Source organism: Carettochelys insculpta, chromosome 4, assembly GCF_033958435.1.
Source record: "Carettochelys insculpta isolate YL-2023 chromosome 4, ASM3395843v1, whole genome shotgun sequence".
NCBI lineage: Eukaryota > Metazoa > Chordata > Testudines > Carettochelyidae > Carettochelys > Carettochelys insculpta.
In genome coordinates this window covers 67,412,007-67,429,309 of record NC_134140.1, presented here as the reverse complement: position 1 = coordinate 67,429,309, position 17,303 = coordinate 67,412,007, and the positions used below count along the sequence as shown (strand labels likewise).

General features: G+C 42.5%; 1 protein-coding gene across 3 annotated transcripts in view; it reads left to right on the top strand.

The window, feature by feature from the left end:
- GALNT7 (polypeptide N-acetylgalactosaminyltransferase 7) overlaps window positions 1-17,303 on the top strand; it is a 118,785-nt gene that overhangs the window by 26,880 nt on the left and 74,602 nt on the right. For all 3 annotated transcript variants that reach the window (XM_074993018.1, XM_074993019.1, XM_074993021.1), the window contains exon 2: window positions 12,203-12,663. In XM_074993018.1, coding sequence (XP_074849119.1) covers window positions 12,203-12,663 — 461 coding nt within the window. The remainder of the gene's footprint in view (window positions 1-12,202; window positions 12,664-17,303) is intronic.

Genomic DNA, 17,303 nt, shown 5'->3' with positions numbered 1-17,303 from the left:
TAGGTGAGCTTTTATGGGACAGACCCACTTCTTCAGAACTTGATTGTCTTTTTCTGATTTGTCCTCCTTGCTTGCTGTTTTTGGTTCTCTGTGTCTTTAATATTGAGTCTGTTCTGGTCTGGCTATGGTCTGAAGAAGTGGGTCTGTCCCACGAAAGCTCACCTTTTGAGAGAGAGAGAGAGAGAGAGAGAGAGAGGTTATGCTATAAAATCATTCCCCACCCCAACCCCATTTTAAGAGAATGTAAACTTACCTGGCATTAAAATTAGTTTGTCATATCCCACATTTTGATAAATATATGGAGTCTTCATGTCTCCAGGTTGTGCTTTTCAGATGTTCATTTGCCCAGCCGTGATAATGGACAAGATTTATTTCCTAGCAGAGCATGTTTACATGTTTCAGTCCTGTGTGTGCCCCAATGATAGCAGCCTTAACAGGCTCACAGCAATTCTAGCTCTTCAGTCTGATCTGTATTGGAAGGTTATACTGATATGCTTCTTTCAGTTAAGGGAATGATTCTGTTTTATTTACTGGAACAGGTGTACCACTACAATTTCTAGGCCGTGTCTACACTTCCAAAAAACTTCGAAAGGGCATGCTAATGGCCAAATTGAATAATTCTAATGAGGAGCTGAAATGACTATTCAGTGCCTCATTAGCGTGCCACTGAAGTGCCGCGATTCACTCGCCTGCAGCTTGTCTACACAGGGGTCCTTTTTGAAAGGACCCTGGCAACATTGAAATCCCCTTATTCCTATCAGCTGATTTCGATCAGGGATTTCAGTGTTGGCAGGGTCCTTTCAAAAAGGACCCCCCGGTGTAGACGAGCCATGGGTGAGCAAACCATGGCACTTTGGAAGTGCTGTGGCTGGCGGCATGCTAATGAGGTGCTGAATATTCATTTCAGCGCCTTATTAGTATTCTTCAATTTGGCCATTAGCATGGCCATTTTGAAGTTTTTGTAAGTGTAGATGTAGCCCTAGTGACATACTTCACTTATATCTGTAAAAAGATGTCAGTAGAACTTATTCTCCTTCCCAGGCAGGAATGAACTGTGCTTGTAAAAGCACTTTAATATCTATATGACTGCATGTGTTCCAAGTGGTGAGTGAGTGTTTGTATAGTTTGGTTAAATTGGTGCAACTCTGATGGTCCTATATTCTTTTTTCCTCCTTTCCCCATTTCGCATTTCATCTTTTTTCCTGAGTGATGGCATTTAAAACCAGGTTATTATGGGACTGTAACATTTTGTCAAATGCTGTTGTGACGGAGGTAGGAGGAAAATCACAGAAATGCCTGGGCAGGTTGATGTTGCCTTCCTGTTAAATTATACTCAACACTGGCTCTCTCTTATGTTGTACTAGTCTGATTTAAACATGCCATTCAACTTGTCTTGTGGCACAAAAATCTAGAAAATAAGAAATTTGTGACTTTTACTGTGGCATACAAAATTAGTTGTTCCTGATTTAGGCAGAGCAATCTTATTCAGAACTTGCTTTGCAAGTGTGGTGCTTTCAAGAATTGACAGTTTGAACAGGTGGTAGTTGGCTGGTGTTAGGCATGAGTCACTTCAGTCTTATGGTTACCAATCGTTAGAGGGTTTTCCACAGTTGAAGCATTATGAATACGTTCTACTTACAAAGAAACTGAAGGCATGTCTACGGTACAAAATTAAATTGACTTGATTTGCATCTGCATACAGCTGCTACAGTAATTGCCTCGTTTGTGTCTGCACTTTGCTCTTTGTGTCAGAGGGGCATGTCTGCACCAGAAGTGCTTGCATTAGTTGAACTCTAGATGGAAGGGGGTTGGCGGGGGGCATTGTGGGACAGCTTCTGAAAGCCAAGAACAGGCTGTAAGGAATGCAGTGCCTGTGCTGATGCCGTCTTGACCGAACTTTGTCATCACTAACTCTATGCACCCTGTGGAGGTGACGTTATTAAGCTGGTGTAGCAGGCAATTTACATTGGCAGGAGCAAAATTGTAGTGTAGATGCTTATTTAGGTCGAAAGAACTGTCTTCCATCAACCTAGCTTTGTAATATCAGACAGGGATAAGGTTGCAAATTAATTTAGATGCTCTTTTGGCAGTGAGGGGGAGACAAGTGAGGAGGCATGATGATAGGGCATTTAATTCTCTTGCTTCACTGGTAATTGGACTGGATTGTTAAGTACCTCTCCACATGGCTTGTTCTCCCTCTGAGCATGGAAGACAGTTCAAGCTGCATGTTTGATTGTAAGGTAGGGGTGGGCAGTAAGTGGCTCATGGACCAGATACATTTCACCGGAGTTAGCACTTGCTGGATGTCAGATGCTTTATTTACCTGCACAAATACAGGTATGTCTGCTTGCAGCACCTGTTGGCCAGAGATTCCCATTCCCGGACAATGGGAGCTGCGGCAAATGGTGTCTCAAACTGGGGCTGTGGGGATCTTCAGTTTATGGCCAGTGGGAGCTGCAAGCAGCTGTACCTGCAAACCTGTAGGTAGATAAAGTGTCTGGTGACCCGCCAGGGGTTAACCCAGACAAACTGAATCCAGCCTCTGGGCTGCTTATTACCCACTCCTGCCCTACAGTCTGCTAAGGGAAGTATCTTCCAGTCCTGAGCACATAAGGTTCAGTAAAGTAATCGAAGACCTGAATCCATAGCTTCCTGGTTGTAGCTCAGCTGAAGTATATTTTATTTGAATTCTACTTAAATGTTGATTATCTTTAAACTTAAGTCTTGTACATCCTTAGAAAATGTATTCACTACTCTGAGTGTATGCTTGAGGTTTGCGGGGGGTGTCCTTCCTACATAAAAATAAGCTAAACGCCTGTAGCACAAAACTTACCCTGCAGTCCTCCATAGTATTCAGATATATAACAGCTTGCATACTGTTGTTCGAAAAGCATTGCTTAGAAAGCCAGAGTGAGTCTACTTGTTTGTCTTACACAGAAATTTAAATTGTACTTTGCTATATGATATTGCAGCCCTATAAGTCCCAAGATATTAGACAAGATTGGTGAGGTAATATTTTTATTGGATCAACTTCTGTTGGTAAGAGAGAGAAACTTCTGAGTTTACGTACAGCTCTTCTTCAGGTCTGTGCTATGATTAAATAAACATGCTTTTTAAATACTGCAAGCTGGTGGCTTTGCAACAGAGCACTGAAGAAGTGGGTCTTACCCGCAAAAGCTCATTACCCCATAAATGAACGTGTTGATTTTTGTGAAGCTACAGATAAAAAGTGATATAGATTATATGACCATAATACCAATTTTTTTTCTTGTATTTCTTTTATTTTTGTGACCTGTTGAATTTTATTCCTTTGTTAGTCAGCTATAGTGATTCTTATTACATGGCATGACATTGATAACTGCTGCTGTTAATACTGAGAAGAGCACTTTAGTCTTGACTCAGAATAGCGTCTGTGAAGCCAAAGTGAGCATGTGTGCCGAAGGGAACTATGGAGTAACTTAACTGGATGGTTTCCCAAGTTGCTGATACTTTTCATATGACAGAGGCAGATACTGGCAGGAGAGGGAGCGGGGTCTTCACTTCCATCCTTAACTGAAGATAAGTATTTTTCTAATTGCAAACTATAATGGCCGCAGCTCTAGAAATCCAGAAATCTTACTTGCCTGAGTCTACCAAATAAGCCCCAGCTGGAACTCTTAATTTAAAAAGCTGCTTACAGGACTCCAGAAGTCTGCCATCTGCATTGCTATAATTCTGGTTTCTTTGGTTCAGGTTCTGGCTTTCTGGTCCTTCCAGCTGTTCGTCATGTACTTTTAGATGGTCAGCAAGCCAGACTATCCAGCCCAGGGGTCGACAAACTGCAGGTCCGGAGCTGCATGCGGCTCTTTAAGTAGTCATTTGCGGCTCCAGATGCTGCTGCCACCAAAACAGTAGAACTAAATGTAATTGGTTTAATGGTCAGCAGAACTGCAGAAGGGATCTGGCCATTAAACCAACTGAATTTGGTTCCATTATTTCAGTGGAGATAGGGTAGGAAGCTGCAGAGAGCCCCTCACTTGCCTCTCTACCTGAGCAGCCACACTCCTTTGGTGGGCATGGCTTTGCTCACCCCCATCAAAGGAACATATCCATGCCAGCCTTCCTTCCCCTGGGCAAACATAGCCACCTGGTGTAGGCTTCCTAGCCAGCACCACAGATGGGTTAGTCAGGGGCTGGTTTTGGGCTGAGGTGGATTAATTCTGAGGATGTGGGGGCAGGTTTGAGGCTGAAAGGCGTTAAGACTGGGTATGGGGGCGGTTCGCTGGGTTAACTACTCAAGGGCCTTCAGAAGGGCGAGATGAAGATCAGACAGCTGGCAGAGAAGCAAGCCGGTGGAAAGGACAGCAAGGACTTGCCAGACACCCACTACATATGCAGCAGGCTGTCCATGGTGATTGCAGTACTATTTGTATATGGAAGTAGCTTCTGACCAAGTTGATTGCACTGGCCTATATAAAGTAGACTAGACTAATTAGATACTTTACGTTGAAACAGTAACAGGAAGCCAATTTACAGTTTGTTGGTTATTGTAACACGTCCAGAGACGCCCAGCCCCTTGGCCTAGGGCGGGCGGCAGCAAAAAGGGGTTAGAGCACCAGCCCGTACTCGGTTCAGGTGGTCAGCGGCTCACCGCTACAACACCATATGGGCCCCAGCCCTCAACCTAGGGCGGGGCTGCAGTTCACGGGTGATAGGACAGTTCTAGGCCCGGCCCTCAGTTCAGGGTAGGGCAGCAGTCCTCAAGTGCTAGCACAGTTCTGGGCCCAGCCCTCAGTTTGGGGCGGGGCAGAAACGCAAGGTTTAAACACAAGCCCAGCCCCCAGTTTGGGGCGGGGCAGCAATACAAGGTGCAACCACAGGCCCAGCCCTCAGTTTGGGCGGGGCAGCAACCCAAGGGTTTAAACACAGGCCCAGCCCTCCGTTTGGGGCGGGGCAACAACCCAAGGGTTTAAGTGCAGGCCCAGCACAGGCTGGCCCTGTCAAGGAAGGAGGGGGGTAGGGGGTCGCAGGCCCTCCCACTCCACTGCGACCCAGCCCGGGGCCCTGGGGGTCGCTCACACGCAACCCCGGCAGTGGGGATCCAGACCACAACACACTGCCATTGGTTCGTGAGCGTCGTTCCCCGGGCCACTTCCTACCTCACCCTCTGCTGGCGGAAGGTCCCAGTCCATCTGGTCGAGGGGTCCCCCTAGGTCGGTCTCCTCCGGGTCATCCACCTTCGGGGGCTTCGGCCAGTCGTCCATAACAATGTCGTTAGGGTAGTCGGGCGGCGGTAATGCAGGAGACGCAAGGCGATCCTGGGTCTGGGTGCTGTAAGGGTCCGTCGGGACTCTGGGGCAGCCCGCTCCTGGGGCCTCTTCCAAGGTGGGGGGTCTCCGCCGGCGGGAAGGTCCTGGTAGGTCTGGGAAGTCCAGGTAGTCCCCTTGGGGCATATGGACCCGGGATTGCTTGGAGCCTCTGGGGGCCTGCTCCTCTGGCCTGGCCGGGCGGCCGCAGGCCCTCTCCCTTTGGTGCCGAGGAGCTCGTGCAGGCACGTCCTCCCTGCCCGGAGGCCCAGGCCCAAATGGGTCCTGAGTCCCGCCTTTGGCTCTTCTAGCCCTTGGCCCCGCCCTCTGAGGGGCGGGCCTCTGGTCTCCTGGCTCCAGCTCCGCCCACCAGGGCCTCTGTATAGTCTCCCCTGCCTCCGGGTCTGCAGGAGGTCATACTGACTCACTACAGTTTTATATATATATCTGTGAGACTGAGGCCGGATCCATTCTATCGCCTAAAACTGTATTATTGTAAACCATGTGGAACACATTTGTAGGTGGACATGAGGCATGTTGCAACTAGTTTAGGAGGAACAAAAGATACTTTTGCACATTTCTGTAGAGCTATGTCTCTTGGTTCCACAATGGCAAATGCTTCATAACTAATTGTTTATAATTCTTTTAATTTAATGTAGAATTCGTGGGTTTGTTTTCTGATCATGTTCTGCTCTCTTACAACAGGAATCTCATTTATCTCCAACAGCAAAAGTTCTTGGGAAGAAATCAGTATTCACTGATTAATATTTTTAATTGCCATGTTTATTTTTGTATTTGTGAAGCATTTGTGAAGCATTTTTCCCCACAAAGGGATGATTAAAACATTCCTTAAGAACACACAAACATATGATTGAAACGTTCTTATGATCATAATGAATGGGTGTTATGCTAACGTTTCTCATTTTGGATAAGCATGGGGAGGTTTTCCTTTATGACTTAGGAGACTTTTAGATTCTGCTAAAACTCTGTCACTTATCATACTGATGTTTAATCCAGTGATCTGCAATCATACAAATTATCCACTTTCACCTTATCTAAGGATCTTATATTTTGTTTTATTTCTCTGAATTTAATAGGTGTTTACAATGAAATCTATCCCCAAATATCCTTATTTCGATATTCACAATGTTTAAGGTTCCACTGCGGTTTTTCCAAACTACATAATATAGCTCTGTACTAGTGAATAAAGACCAGAAAATAAAACTTAGAGAGACTGGTGTAATGTAACTCTGCAGACAGGCAAAAATTCAAAATGAGAACATGCTGCATGAATAATGAAATGTAAATATGTTAATAAAGAAGAAAATTGGTAAAATTTTTGAGGGTAGAACAATTTCCTAATGGGAACTTGGCTAAGAAATTAAGTTTAAAACAAAGTGCCTTTTGTAAGTATGACCACAGGCTATCATAGGTTTATTTTTAAGTATGTTAACTTACTTTATCCATTACTTTAGTCATCTGTTCTGGAAACAGAGTAAATCTCTGACCATTTCCTTAAATTAATCAAAATGCTAGACCTGACACTTTGCCTACCCAGTTTTTTAGATAATATGGTACTTTGTTCATGCAAAAAAAAAAGGAGCTTGACTATGTGGCATAGGCAAGCATAGGAAAACAAAACTTTGAATGTGTTAAATGCATGCTGAAGTGTGTGTTGATGTGTCCTGACTCATCAAGCTGTTATCGTGTAGTCAGGGATCTGCGTTCTGTGACTCTGGAGCTGTATACATCTCTTTAAGGAGTCATTTGCGGCTCCGGATGCTGCTGCCGCTGACTCCTCTGAGGCTTTCTACTGCGCTTCCCCCAATAAGAGACCCCCACCCCTCCGCACAAGACCTGGCCACAGAGCTCACCTCAGGTGGGCTCCCTGCTCCGCTAGCAGATTGCCAACCCAAGGACATGAGAGAAGTCTGGTGGGTACGCGCACCCAAGCTGCATGCATCTCTTTGAGCAATAAAATGCTTGGAACTGCTGGAGCGCTGTGTGCTGCTGTGCGCACATGTTCCTCCCCAGCACTTCAAGGGAGAAGCACGTGGCAGCAGTGACTGTGGTGGTGGCGGCAGCGATGACAGCGAGTTGCCGGCATTAGATAACAGCGGAGGGGAGGGAGCTGGGGGTGCCTGGCTCTGAGGAGGGGAGGAGGGCTTTGGTTAAAGTGGAGGGGGAGCTGATGGCGCCTGGCTCTGGGGGAGGGGGCATTGGGTTAAAGCTGGGGGCCTGGGAGTACTTATAATTTTTTTTAAAAGGTGTACTTGAGGGAAAAAAAAATTGACAAACACTGGTGTGGAGGGTTGATGCGATCATTTCTTCTTCCTGCTTCATTTGCTCCCAGGGTTTAAAGTAAATTAAAATTTCTAACTGGTACAAATCATTATGTGTGCACTGGTCTTAAAATAGAGGTTATGTTAGGCATTATTTATTAAGGACTGTCTCATATTCACATGCATCTTGTAACTGAATTTGCAAAAATGGCTTTTCTCGATATTTTGGTTGCACAGCCTTGTCCGAGGTGATTTCTACTGGCTCCTGTTTGTGACACCCCTAAAACTTAAACAAGCAGTGAGGTTTTTAAACATTGTAGTTGAAGAAGGAGAAGTGTGTGTTGGTCTTCGACAAGCTACTGTTTGCTTGTTTCATGCTTGGCTGTACTGTTACACCTCTCCATATGTGTCTTGTTCTATATATGGACTACAAGCTCAAGCAACATGTGTACAGTAAACCCTCCAGTTGCAAGAGGATTGCTTTCTTCCAACCCTTGCATAACTCAGATTTTCACGCAAGTCAAAGGCAGACAGGAACTGGGCTGCCACCTGGTTCCCAGCTCCCCTGGGCTTGGAGGAGCCAGGAAGCTAACCAGGACACCAGCCTGGGCTAGTTTCCTGGCTCCAGCCAGTGGAGGGGAGCCAGGAACCAGGGACAGCCTGGCTCCCAGCTCCCCTCCACTCCTTGGAGCCAGGAAACTGACCAAATCTGCTGCTCTGGTCAGTTTCCTAGCCCTGTAAGCGGAGGGAAGCTGGGAGTCTGGTTCCCAGCTCCCCACTGCTCTGGGAACCAAAAAACCACTCTGGTCAGGGACGGTAGCCAAGAATCAGGCTGCCAGCCCTGACAGGAGCAGTTTCCCCACTTCTGTCAGGGAAGGCAGCATTACTTGTGGCTCCTGTTCTTGTTGGGGTGTCAATTGCATTAACCCAAGACGCATAACTTGGTTGCAGGTATCTTAAGGGTTTACTGTACTGTCCTTTCATGCTCTGGGTTGGTGAAGCCTCAGCAGAGAATTAAGGGATTAGTGGCTGACAAAGATGGTACTTTTTGTTTTTCCTTGGTAAACTCCCTTGCTCCTCACTCTCTAAATCAGAAATAGATTCCACTGTACTAAGCTACAAAAAGCAGAGGCACCTCCAAAGATTTCACCAAGAAAAAAACCGAGTGTCTGCTAGATATGCCTCCAAGTCTGTCTTAACCAATTTGAGATAAATGACTGTGTGTTATTGGTGAATCTATTTTTATTCATTGTAAATTTGTATATTTGGATTTTGAGTATGGTGATTTCTTCCTCTCAATTTTCTCTTTCATTTTCAATTAACTTTGATTTATTTTCAATATTAAACTTTTCCTGTCTTGTTAAAGCCTTTTTGTTTAAGATCAAATTAGAACTTCAGCCATTGTTTCAGAATTCTCAAGAGAGTCTATATTCCCAGACTGATTTACGTAATCTGCTTGCTTAGTTAACATTTCAATTTGTGATATCATTTATTTGCAGCCATCATATAAAGCTGCATGCCATTGGGTGAAATTTTCAGCCTTGTGAAAGTCACTTTTTTTTTTTTTTTATTTTTTTAACCATGGATGATTATAAATGTACTTGCAAAAGTCGTCTGATAGTGAGTTAAACCACTTGTGATTGGCACAGGTTACTGTGGAATATAGGCAGCTCTGTATTGCATCTCAGGTCTCCTTTCCAATTAGGATATTGCACTGTTGTTTTTCCTAATTTTGAGTGAAAACAGTCTCCTTTTGTAGGGAAAAGTGTGATGGAGAAAAACTAAGTTTTATAAAAACCTCCTCAGTTTCAAATAGCTGGCATCTAGATGCATATTCCCTTTAGGATGGACGTAAGGAAAACCGCAGCCAAGAAGTGAGGGGCTTGCATTCGTCTGGAGCCAGAGGATTATCAGGAAATCCAGACTCAAAACTGTACACTTCTTTGGAGCATGTGATCTAACATTTTGGCTGTGCTTCTCTTTGACCACAACTCTGAGCTACTCTTCATCTGAGTGACTGTTGGATATGGAGATCTTGCAACACTTAACAATTGCTTTTGCTATTCACAGAAACTGTTCTAGTTTTTACCTGCTCTTATCAGTTCTGTGCAGTAGGGACAGAGGGTGCTGAAGAGGGGGAGCTTACAATACAGATTCCTCTCCATTTCAAGGCTTTTTCTTCAATTTGCTCTCCTTTGAAATTGAAGAGAAAAGAGGGTGTCTCTTAGTCTGAGACTTTCTTGTAGCTGTGCCTTCCAAGTTTGGGATGATCCTTTTTTAAAATGTTCTTGTGACTTTGATAGCACATTGCTCATTGGTTCAGGCAAGTTAGATTCTTTCATAAGATTAATTCAACTTTTTTTTTTTTTGGGTGTCATTCACTAAGAAATGAAAAGCGCTAGAGATTCCTAAGTTACATGCATTTCAAATGTCTTGTGTGATGGTGGTGGTGTTGCTCTTTTGGACTCATGCATAGCTGTTGCGTCAGGGAAGGCCTATAACTGCCTGATTTGGACTAGACATTAGATAACATTCTCTCTTTTTATATGAAGAAACATAAATACTTCCAGAAGTGTACTTGCTACATTGCAATCAGCCTGTATTAAATTGTACTCACTCCATGTATGCCCTCCTGTTCCATATTTTTTTCATGTGTGCATAAATCCTTGGAGAAAATGTTTTTTAAATAAAGTTGGATTTAAGTTATGCCTATTTACATTCTAAATAGTGTTTCCCCAATGCTACAAAAATATGTAGAATATTAGAAACAGCATCAAGGAAATGCATTACAACAGTATGTCTCACAAAAAATGCACCAATTACAATATGACTAAATAAAATGCAAGGTATGAAACAGACCACTACCACCTTGAGCTGAGTGTGCTCTCTCCTATGTATAGAAAAGTAGCTTTTTCTTGTCTACTGTAAATTCTAAATCAGTAACTCCTGTGTACTAACCCAGTGGCAGGGGTAATAGGGGTTAAGCTGGTGATGGGGAGGTGAGTTTGGAACTGATAGGGGTTATGGGGCTTAACTTGGGGGTTGCCACACAAGTGCAATAAAATATGGGGTCGTGGTTGAAAAAAGGTTGCACACCACTGTGCTAACCAAATACAGCTTTGTATGAGGGCCCTGATTCGTGAAAACATGTAAGCATGTGCTTACATCTCAAAGGCAGTGGGACTTAAGTGTGTGTGCTAAGCACATATTTCTTATTGTATTATGACCTAAATATTTGCATAGCCTACTGTACAAATGCTTTATAAACTACTAGATGACCTTTCAGTTTACAATGTAACAATTTTGCAACATACTGTTGTGGTATAACTTACCACAAAGGACTTTGATATTTTCTTGTGTAGAATACTACACAAGGTTCCTGATACAGTCTACCTAAAATTAGTGTACTTACTTGTGTATATCTCTGTAAAACAATTTCTTTTTCAATACCCCAAAGTGTGCACTCATATGCACACTATCTCTTGGTGTTTGGTAGTGTACCTTATTCATATCCCATTCAATCAACCATACTGCACTGACACCTGGAGGTTCATTTCAGCATCTGCATAACAAAATAAATTTTACCACTTAAATCCACACACTGTAAGGAAGAATTATGTCTGAAGCTGTGGATGTAATAATTGAATAACTTATAACTCAGATCATTCATAGTTTATACAAGCATTAAAATACCCTGGCTCAAGGGACTCTTGATCAAAATTTCTAGTTTGTTTACCAGATATGTTGGCTTAAATGGTTTCATGAGTGTTCTAGGAAATATTAAATTTTACAGTTATTCCTGGTGTCTACACAAATATCAAGAAATCTTTGCAATAGATCCTAAATAATAGCTTTTGTGTGATTTTTTTTTTTTTTTTTAAAGATATACTCAGCATTAGTTTAGCTGTACTCCCATTAAATTCAGTGGGAACAGATTTAGGTCAATCTTTGTTTCTAGGGTGAACATTGAGTCCCTTTTAAAAGATGCTTGATTTGTTAATCCTTGTTAAATAACAGCGTGTTCTTTACCAGACTGTTTTAGAAATGGGAGAAATTCAGCTAGAGAGAATAAGTGGGATTTGCAGAAGTGCCTGAGAGAATTAGGAGCAGACCCGTCAAACACGAAAGGGGTAAAGGGTGCAACTGCCTGGGAGCCTGACCATTCAAAAGAGTGTGGGACTCCTGGTGGCCACCCCTGCTACCACAGTAGCAGTGGCACCTGGAGCCCTGGCTCTTTTCAGTTGTTGCTGGAGTACCACAGAGCACACTGTGGGGAGTGCTGGTGGGAGATGGTGAGGACGCTGTGGTCCAGGTGGCACTGATAACTGACTGCCCCAGTCCTGGCCCTTTTGGAGGCCCCATCACTTCCAAGGCTGTGGGCTCTGCTGATTAGGGGTACTAGCCCTGTTAGAAATCCCCAGTGACTATCTTTCCAAGCATGTGGCTGTTGACAGGAGAACATGGAGTCTAATCTCTGAACAGTATTTGCTTGCTATCATTATTTAATTGCTACTTCAGTACTGAGTATCAGCATTTAAGGTTTAGGGTTAAAAAGTTGAGTTCTGTATTTATAATTACTTGTAATGGTTTCCAGCTGTGTGTGTGTGTTTTTTTTTTTTTTAAATGAACATATAGGAGGACAAAGAAGCAAAGAATCCCATGCCAGACAAAGGAAACCATGGACTAGCTCCAGGAAATGAGAAATTCAAACCTGTGGTACCCTGGCCTCATGTTGAAGGTGTGGAAGTGGACTTAGAATCCATTCGAAGAAAAAATAAGGCCAAAAGTGAACTAGAACATCATGTTGGTGATAACAATCAGCAAAACATCATGCAGAGGCAATATGTCACGTTTAAGCCTCAGGCATTTATATACCATGATCCTGTTTTACAACCTGGAACCCTGGGTAATTTTGAACCCAAAGAACCTGAGCCTCATGGAGTTACCGGTGGCCCTGGAGAGGAGGGAAAGCCATATGTATTAGGACCAGACTACAAAGAATCCATTCAAGCGAGCATTAAAGAGTTTGGGTTTAATATGGTGGCAAGTGACATGATCTCACTAGATCGGAGCATTAATGACTTGCGTCAAGAAGAGTAAGTAGACTTCTTGATTTTTGTGTTTCGTTTGTTGTTGTTGAAGGGTTGGGTAAAGTTTTTTACAAGAATTTTAACTGCATCTTTAAAACTGCAGTATAGATGAAGCCAAACAAGAGATCTTGAGTTAGCAGTCTGCCTGTTACATCATACCGAACATTTCCCTGTATTCTGTTTTACTTATTCTTTTATTGAATGTTAATCTTGATTGATTTTCCCTTTGAAGTAGTCCATTCTAAAGCCTAATCACTTTAAGATGTTTTGGCTCAGCCACTTCTTTAATTATCTTTTTTTTTTAATTTTTAATCACTCAAGTTTTTTTATTATTGTCTTTTTATGTCTATTTTTTGTCTTTTAAAGTTTACATGGAGGATTGCAACACTTTCTCTCCACATCATTCCCCAAGCCGTCTAAAAAGTGCTCTGTACAATAGAAAACCAAAACTAAGAAATATGTTCTTCCCCTTGAAGTATGTCCTGTAACTTTTGATTATCTTGTCTACATCCAGAAGTATTTATTTGCCATAGAGCTGTTTAGAACTCAAAGCTGATACCAGCATAATCCTCCTAATGACTTGGCTTCTTGCATATTGTAGTGAAAGAAACAGCACTAGGTATCTAATTTCTTTGGTTTAGTATGTGAGGGTTTTGGAGTATATTTTGATGGGGCCTTGGAGTTCTTAATTTCTTCCAGTTACTTTACTGTTTCTAGCAGTTTAAGAAGTCTGGATTATGTTCAGTCTTAACATTTTCGTTATTAAATGTGTGTTAAGAAAAGGTTCTCTGAGTTCAGTATATCAGTCACTGATGAATTATTTGCCACTATTATAAGGTGTGGGTTTTTTTTTGTTTGCGATGTAAAATAAGATATTTATCTACTCATTCACTTGTCACCCCAAGCTGTGCAGCTGTACCAACCACAGGACCTGAAGCCAAGCTGTGGATTGTATATCTCCAGCTATGGCATGTGAACCCTTACTTGAGTGATTGGTTACTGTAGCACCACCATTGTATTTTCTGATGAGTGTTTTCTGCTCCATGAGCTGGGGCACAATCAGCCATCTGCCAGCCTGGCTCACACATTTACATTTTCTGTAGTTTGAATTTCTTGCCAGCTGCACGCTTGTTCTATGAACAGCATAGATACTACAGCATTTTTCCTTCTTATTGTCTGGTGAGACCTACAGACTTATTACAATGGGTACTTCTGCCTGCTTGCAGGCTGGGGATGATTCGCGGCAATTTCTTCTGCCTCCATAGTGGTTGGCAGCTCAGCCAGACCTTCTTACTGCGTAGCTTTTCTAAGGAAACTTCCTAAGATCAGCTGAATAATATGTTTAATTCCCAGACATGTCCCAGGGCTGATTTTGATTTATGCGGAGATTGACCCATCTGCTTCACTTCACCTGAGGTGTCTGCAGCAGCTTCTACCCTGCAGGCTCCAGGGCAAGAGCTACACCAAGAACAGCCAGAGACAGAAGGAAGGCTGTGTATCTCCTCACTCTCCTGCACCCCATGCCATTAAGTTCCTTGCTGGGGAACTTGGCTGGCTTTGTAGGCAGAGTATATTTTCCCTTCACAGCCTTGTCTGGGTATGGTCATCTTAGGCTCACCTCTCTGGGTGGTAAAGGAGCCAGGAAGACTGGAAAAAAATGGCAACAGAGTAAGCAGCTCTGATCTCATGTGAGGTGAGTGAAGCCAGAAGGGCAGTGCACTTCAGTCCCAGTAAGCCCCACCAGTATTCACACCTCTGACTGTAGAGATTGGCTGGCACCCATCCACACTTCCCCTTTCCTATCACTTCTGTATCCTAAATCCCCTTGAATTGGGGATGGAGATGCTGGGTCCCACGCAGATGCCACCAACTCTTGAGTACCATAAAGGGCATTGGTTCAGCACTCCCTCCTCTGTGGCCAACTTCACTCCTCCCTCAGAAGTGGGATTATGGGGACAAAATCCCAAAAGGAGAAATAAAATGAGAAATAAAATCAGTGCTGGATTCTGCTGCTCACTTCACAGTGCAGCATTGTTTATCAGTGTAGAAAAGACAGGCTGTTGATGTACTGATTCTTCTAGGTATGCAATCCGACAAAGGCAGCTTTTCCTTCTAAGGGGAGGGAGCCCAACAGCCAAAATCAGAGTTTGAGAATCAAATAGTAAAATATATTTTAAAATATGAAAAAGGAAAGAATCGAACCTTTTTTTCAGGCAAGAGAATATTGAATATTGTGCAACTTAGACAAGCTATAGCTAGCTATCCCTCCTCTTGGGCCCTGTAATAGAAGGGTATGGGTTTCCTACTACATCCGTCACATGGGGAAAATATCAGGCTTGTATTCACACTGTTCTGCCTCCTATGCTGCAAGCAGACTTAAATATTCACCATCACAGAATTTCAGGTGAGCATGGGTTTTTTTTCCTAATACCTGTGTTAAGCAAACCCTTGTTTCGTCTTTCTTCACATGGTTGATTTTCTGTATGATGGTAGATGTTTCTAAAGCTACTTAGTATTCATTTATGTCTTGTGCAAAGCAAATGGATGAATTTTCTAGCATAAGGGCACATATTTTAATGTGCCTTAATTCCCAAGAAACAATTGAAATTGGAGTTGCATATTCTAGTTCAGGGTTCTCAGACTTCACTGCACCATGCTCCCCTTCTGACAACAAAAATTACTACACAACCCAAAGAGTGGGGGTAAGAAGAGGGAAGAGAAACAAAGCCTGAAACCTACCACTCCAGGTGGCGGGACAAAGTTGAAGACTTGGGCTTCAGCCCCAAAGCAGGGGGTCTGTAACCTGAATCCTGCCACCTAGGGCTGAGCACTTAGGCTTTGGCATTGAATGTGGGTCCCAGCAAGTCTAAGCCAGCCCTGGCAAGCTCATTAAAATGGGGTCCTGACCCACAATTTGAAATTACTTCTGTAGTTTTATTTCAAATTAGGCACACAATCCTACATTTAAAAACATGACTGGGCTTACAGAATCAAACACTTGGAAGTGAGGATGTACCGAAATTAAGATTGCCTGGTCTCAAGAGGGCATCCATCATTACTCAGTGGGGATGGCACATGCACAGGCTTGTCAGCATAGGTGCTGAAAGATGGTGAAGCATGGTCAGTGAGGGTGGATTTTCACAGATTAAAGCAGCAAAAATCTAACACAACTAAAAACTACTGAGTGGGTGTGAGCTGCAAATTATTTTCCAGAGGCTTATAACTTGGTCAGAAATAGGTGGCTTTTCACCCATGACAGCCTCAGGCTGACACAATGATTACATCCCCTGTGAAATTTCAAGTTTGTTCCTAAGCATTGGAGTGCTAGATTTCTTGAGAGAAATTTATCAGACTTGTTTAATACGGGCAAAGCAAAGTATTTCCCCCAGTCTCATTCTCTGAAATGGCTGAACCATTTTGGCTGAAATTTTCCAAAAATAAAATTTGAGAGAGAAATTTACCCAGCGTATAAAATTCCAGCAGAAACTGACAAAGTCTGTGAAACTTAAAAGCAGCTGACCACAGAATCTGATAATGGAAAGTGTCACGCAAATTTACCAATACATGGTGCTAACAGTCTTGCTTAATAAAACTGCACAGTCAAATGTATCCAAGACCACAACAGGACTTTGACGTTTCATGATGTTAAGAAAGCTGTGTGTACACTAATTATAAGATCAAGGGTACTGCTTGCAACATTTACTTTTGAGATTGTCAGTGAGATAAAAATATTCTCCTGTTACAAAGACAGACAGAGTAGTCTAAATCGGTCTATTTTTTAGTAGAGAGGATGCCAGTTCTAATACAGATACTCATTTTACATTGTTGCTTGTTTTAAATTTCACACCAAATATATTCTCTTTGGGTGTACTATGAATAAATAATGTTTGGAAACTCCCTGTCTGTCCTATTTACTTTTTTTTTTTTTTTTTTTTTAAATCTTATGTTGGAGTCCTCCTGAGGCTAGAGATGTTCATTCTGATGAATAGATTATATCTCAAGATAGTAAACTGGGATGATTAACTATGTTGGCCCAAGAAAAGGCTGAGTGTTCAAAATATTGTTTTTCTATTTATATAGCCCATAGAAATCTTGGTTACAAATCAGGTGGTTTTGTTAGGATTTTATTCCTCCCGCTCCCTCTATTTACCTATATATGACTGATCAGTTATAGGAAGGGAACTGCGTAGTTTGATGACTGGCTGAGTAAAGTATGTGTGAATGTTTGTAATATTAGGTGATGAATTAAACTAGTCACTGCTACATCATAATAGATCCAGTGCTTGTGTGTATAAGATGCACAACAACAATATCTCTGTCAGCTGCTGAGTAAGCTCTGCACTTCTTAAGATCTAACTTTTGGTCAGCAAGTTATCATTTTAAAACTACAAACTGAACTTTTGGAGGGTGAAGAGTTTTTTTTCTCATTATTCCCAGAGTGGTGTTCTCCTTGTCCTGTGATATTTTAGAAGGCTTACTTTCTTCAAGAATGTGATGATTTGCTTAATTACATTGTACTAATTACACACATAATACTCCTTTAATTAAATAAGCTTTGAATAATTACAGTTGGTGCCTCTGTCCTTAGAAACCAAGCATTAGGGACTTGCTTTCATTACATATGAAGCCTAGGGAAAAATCAGTTT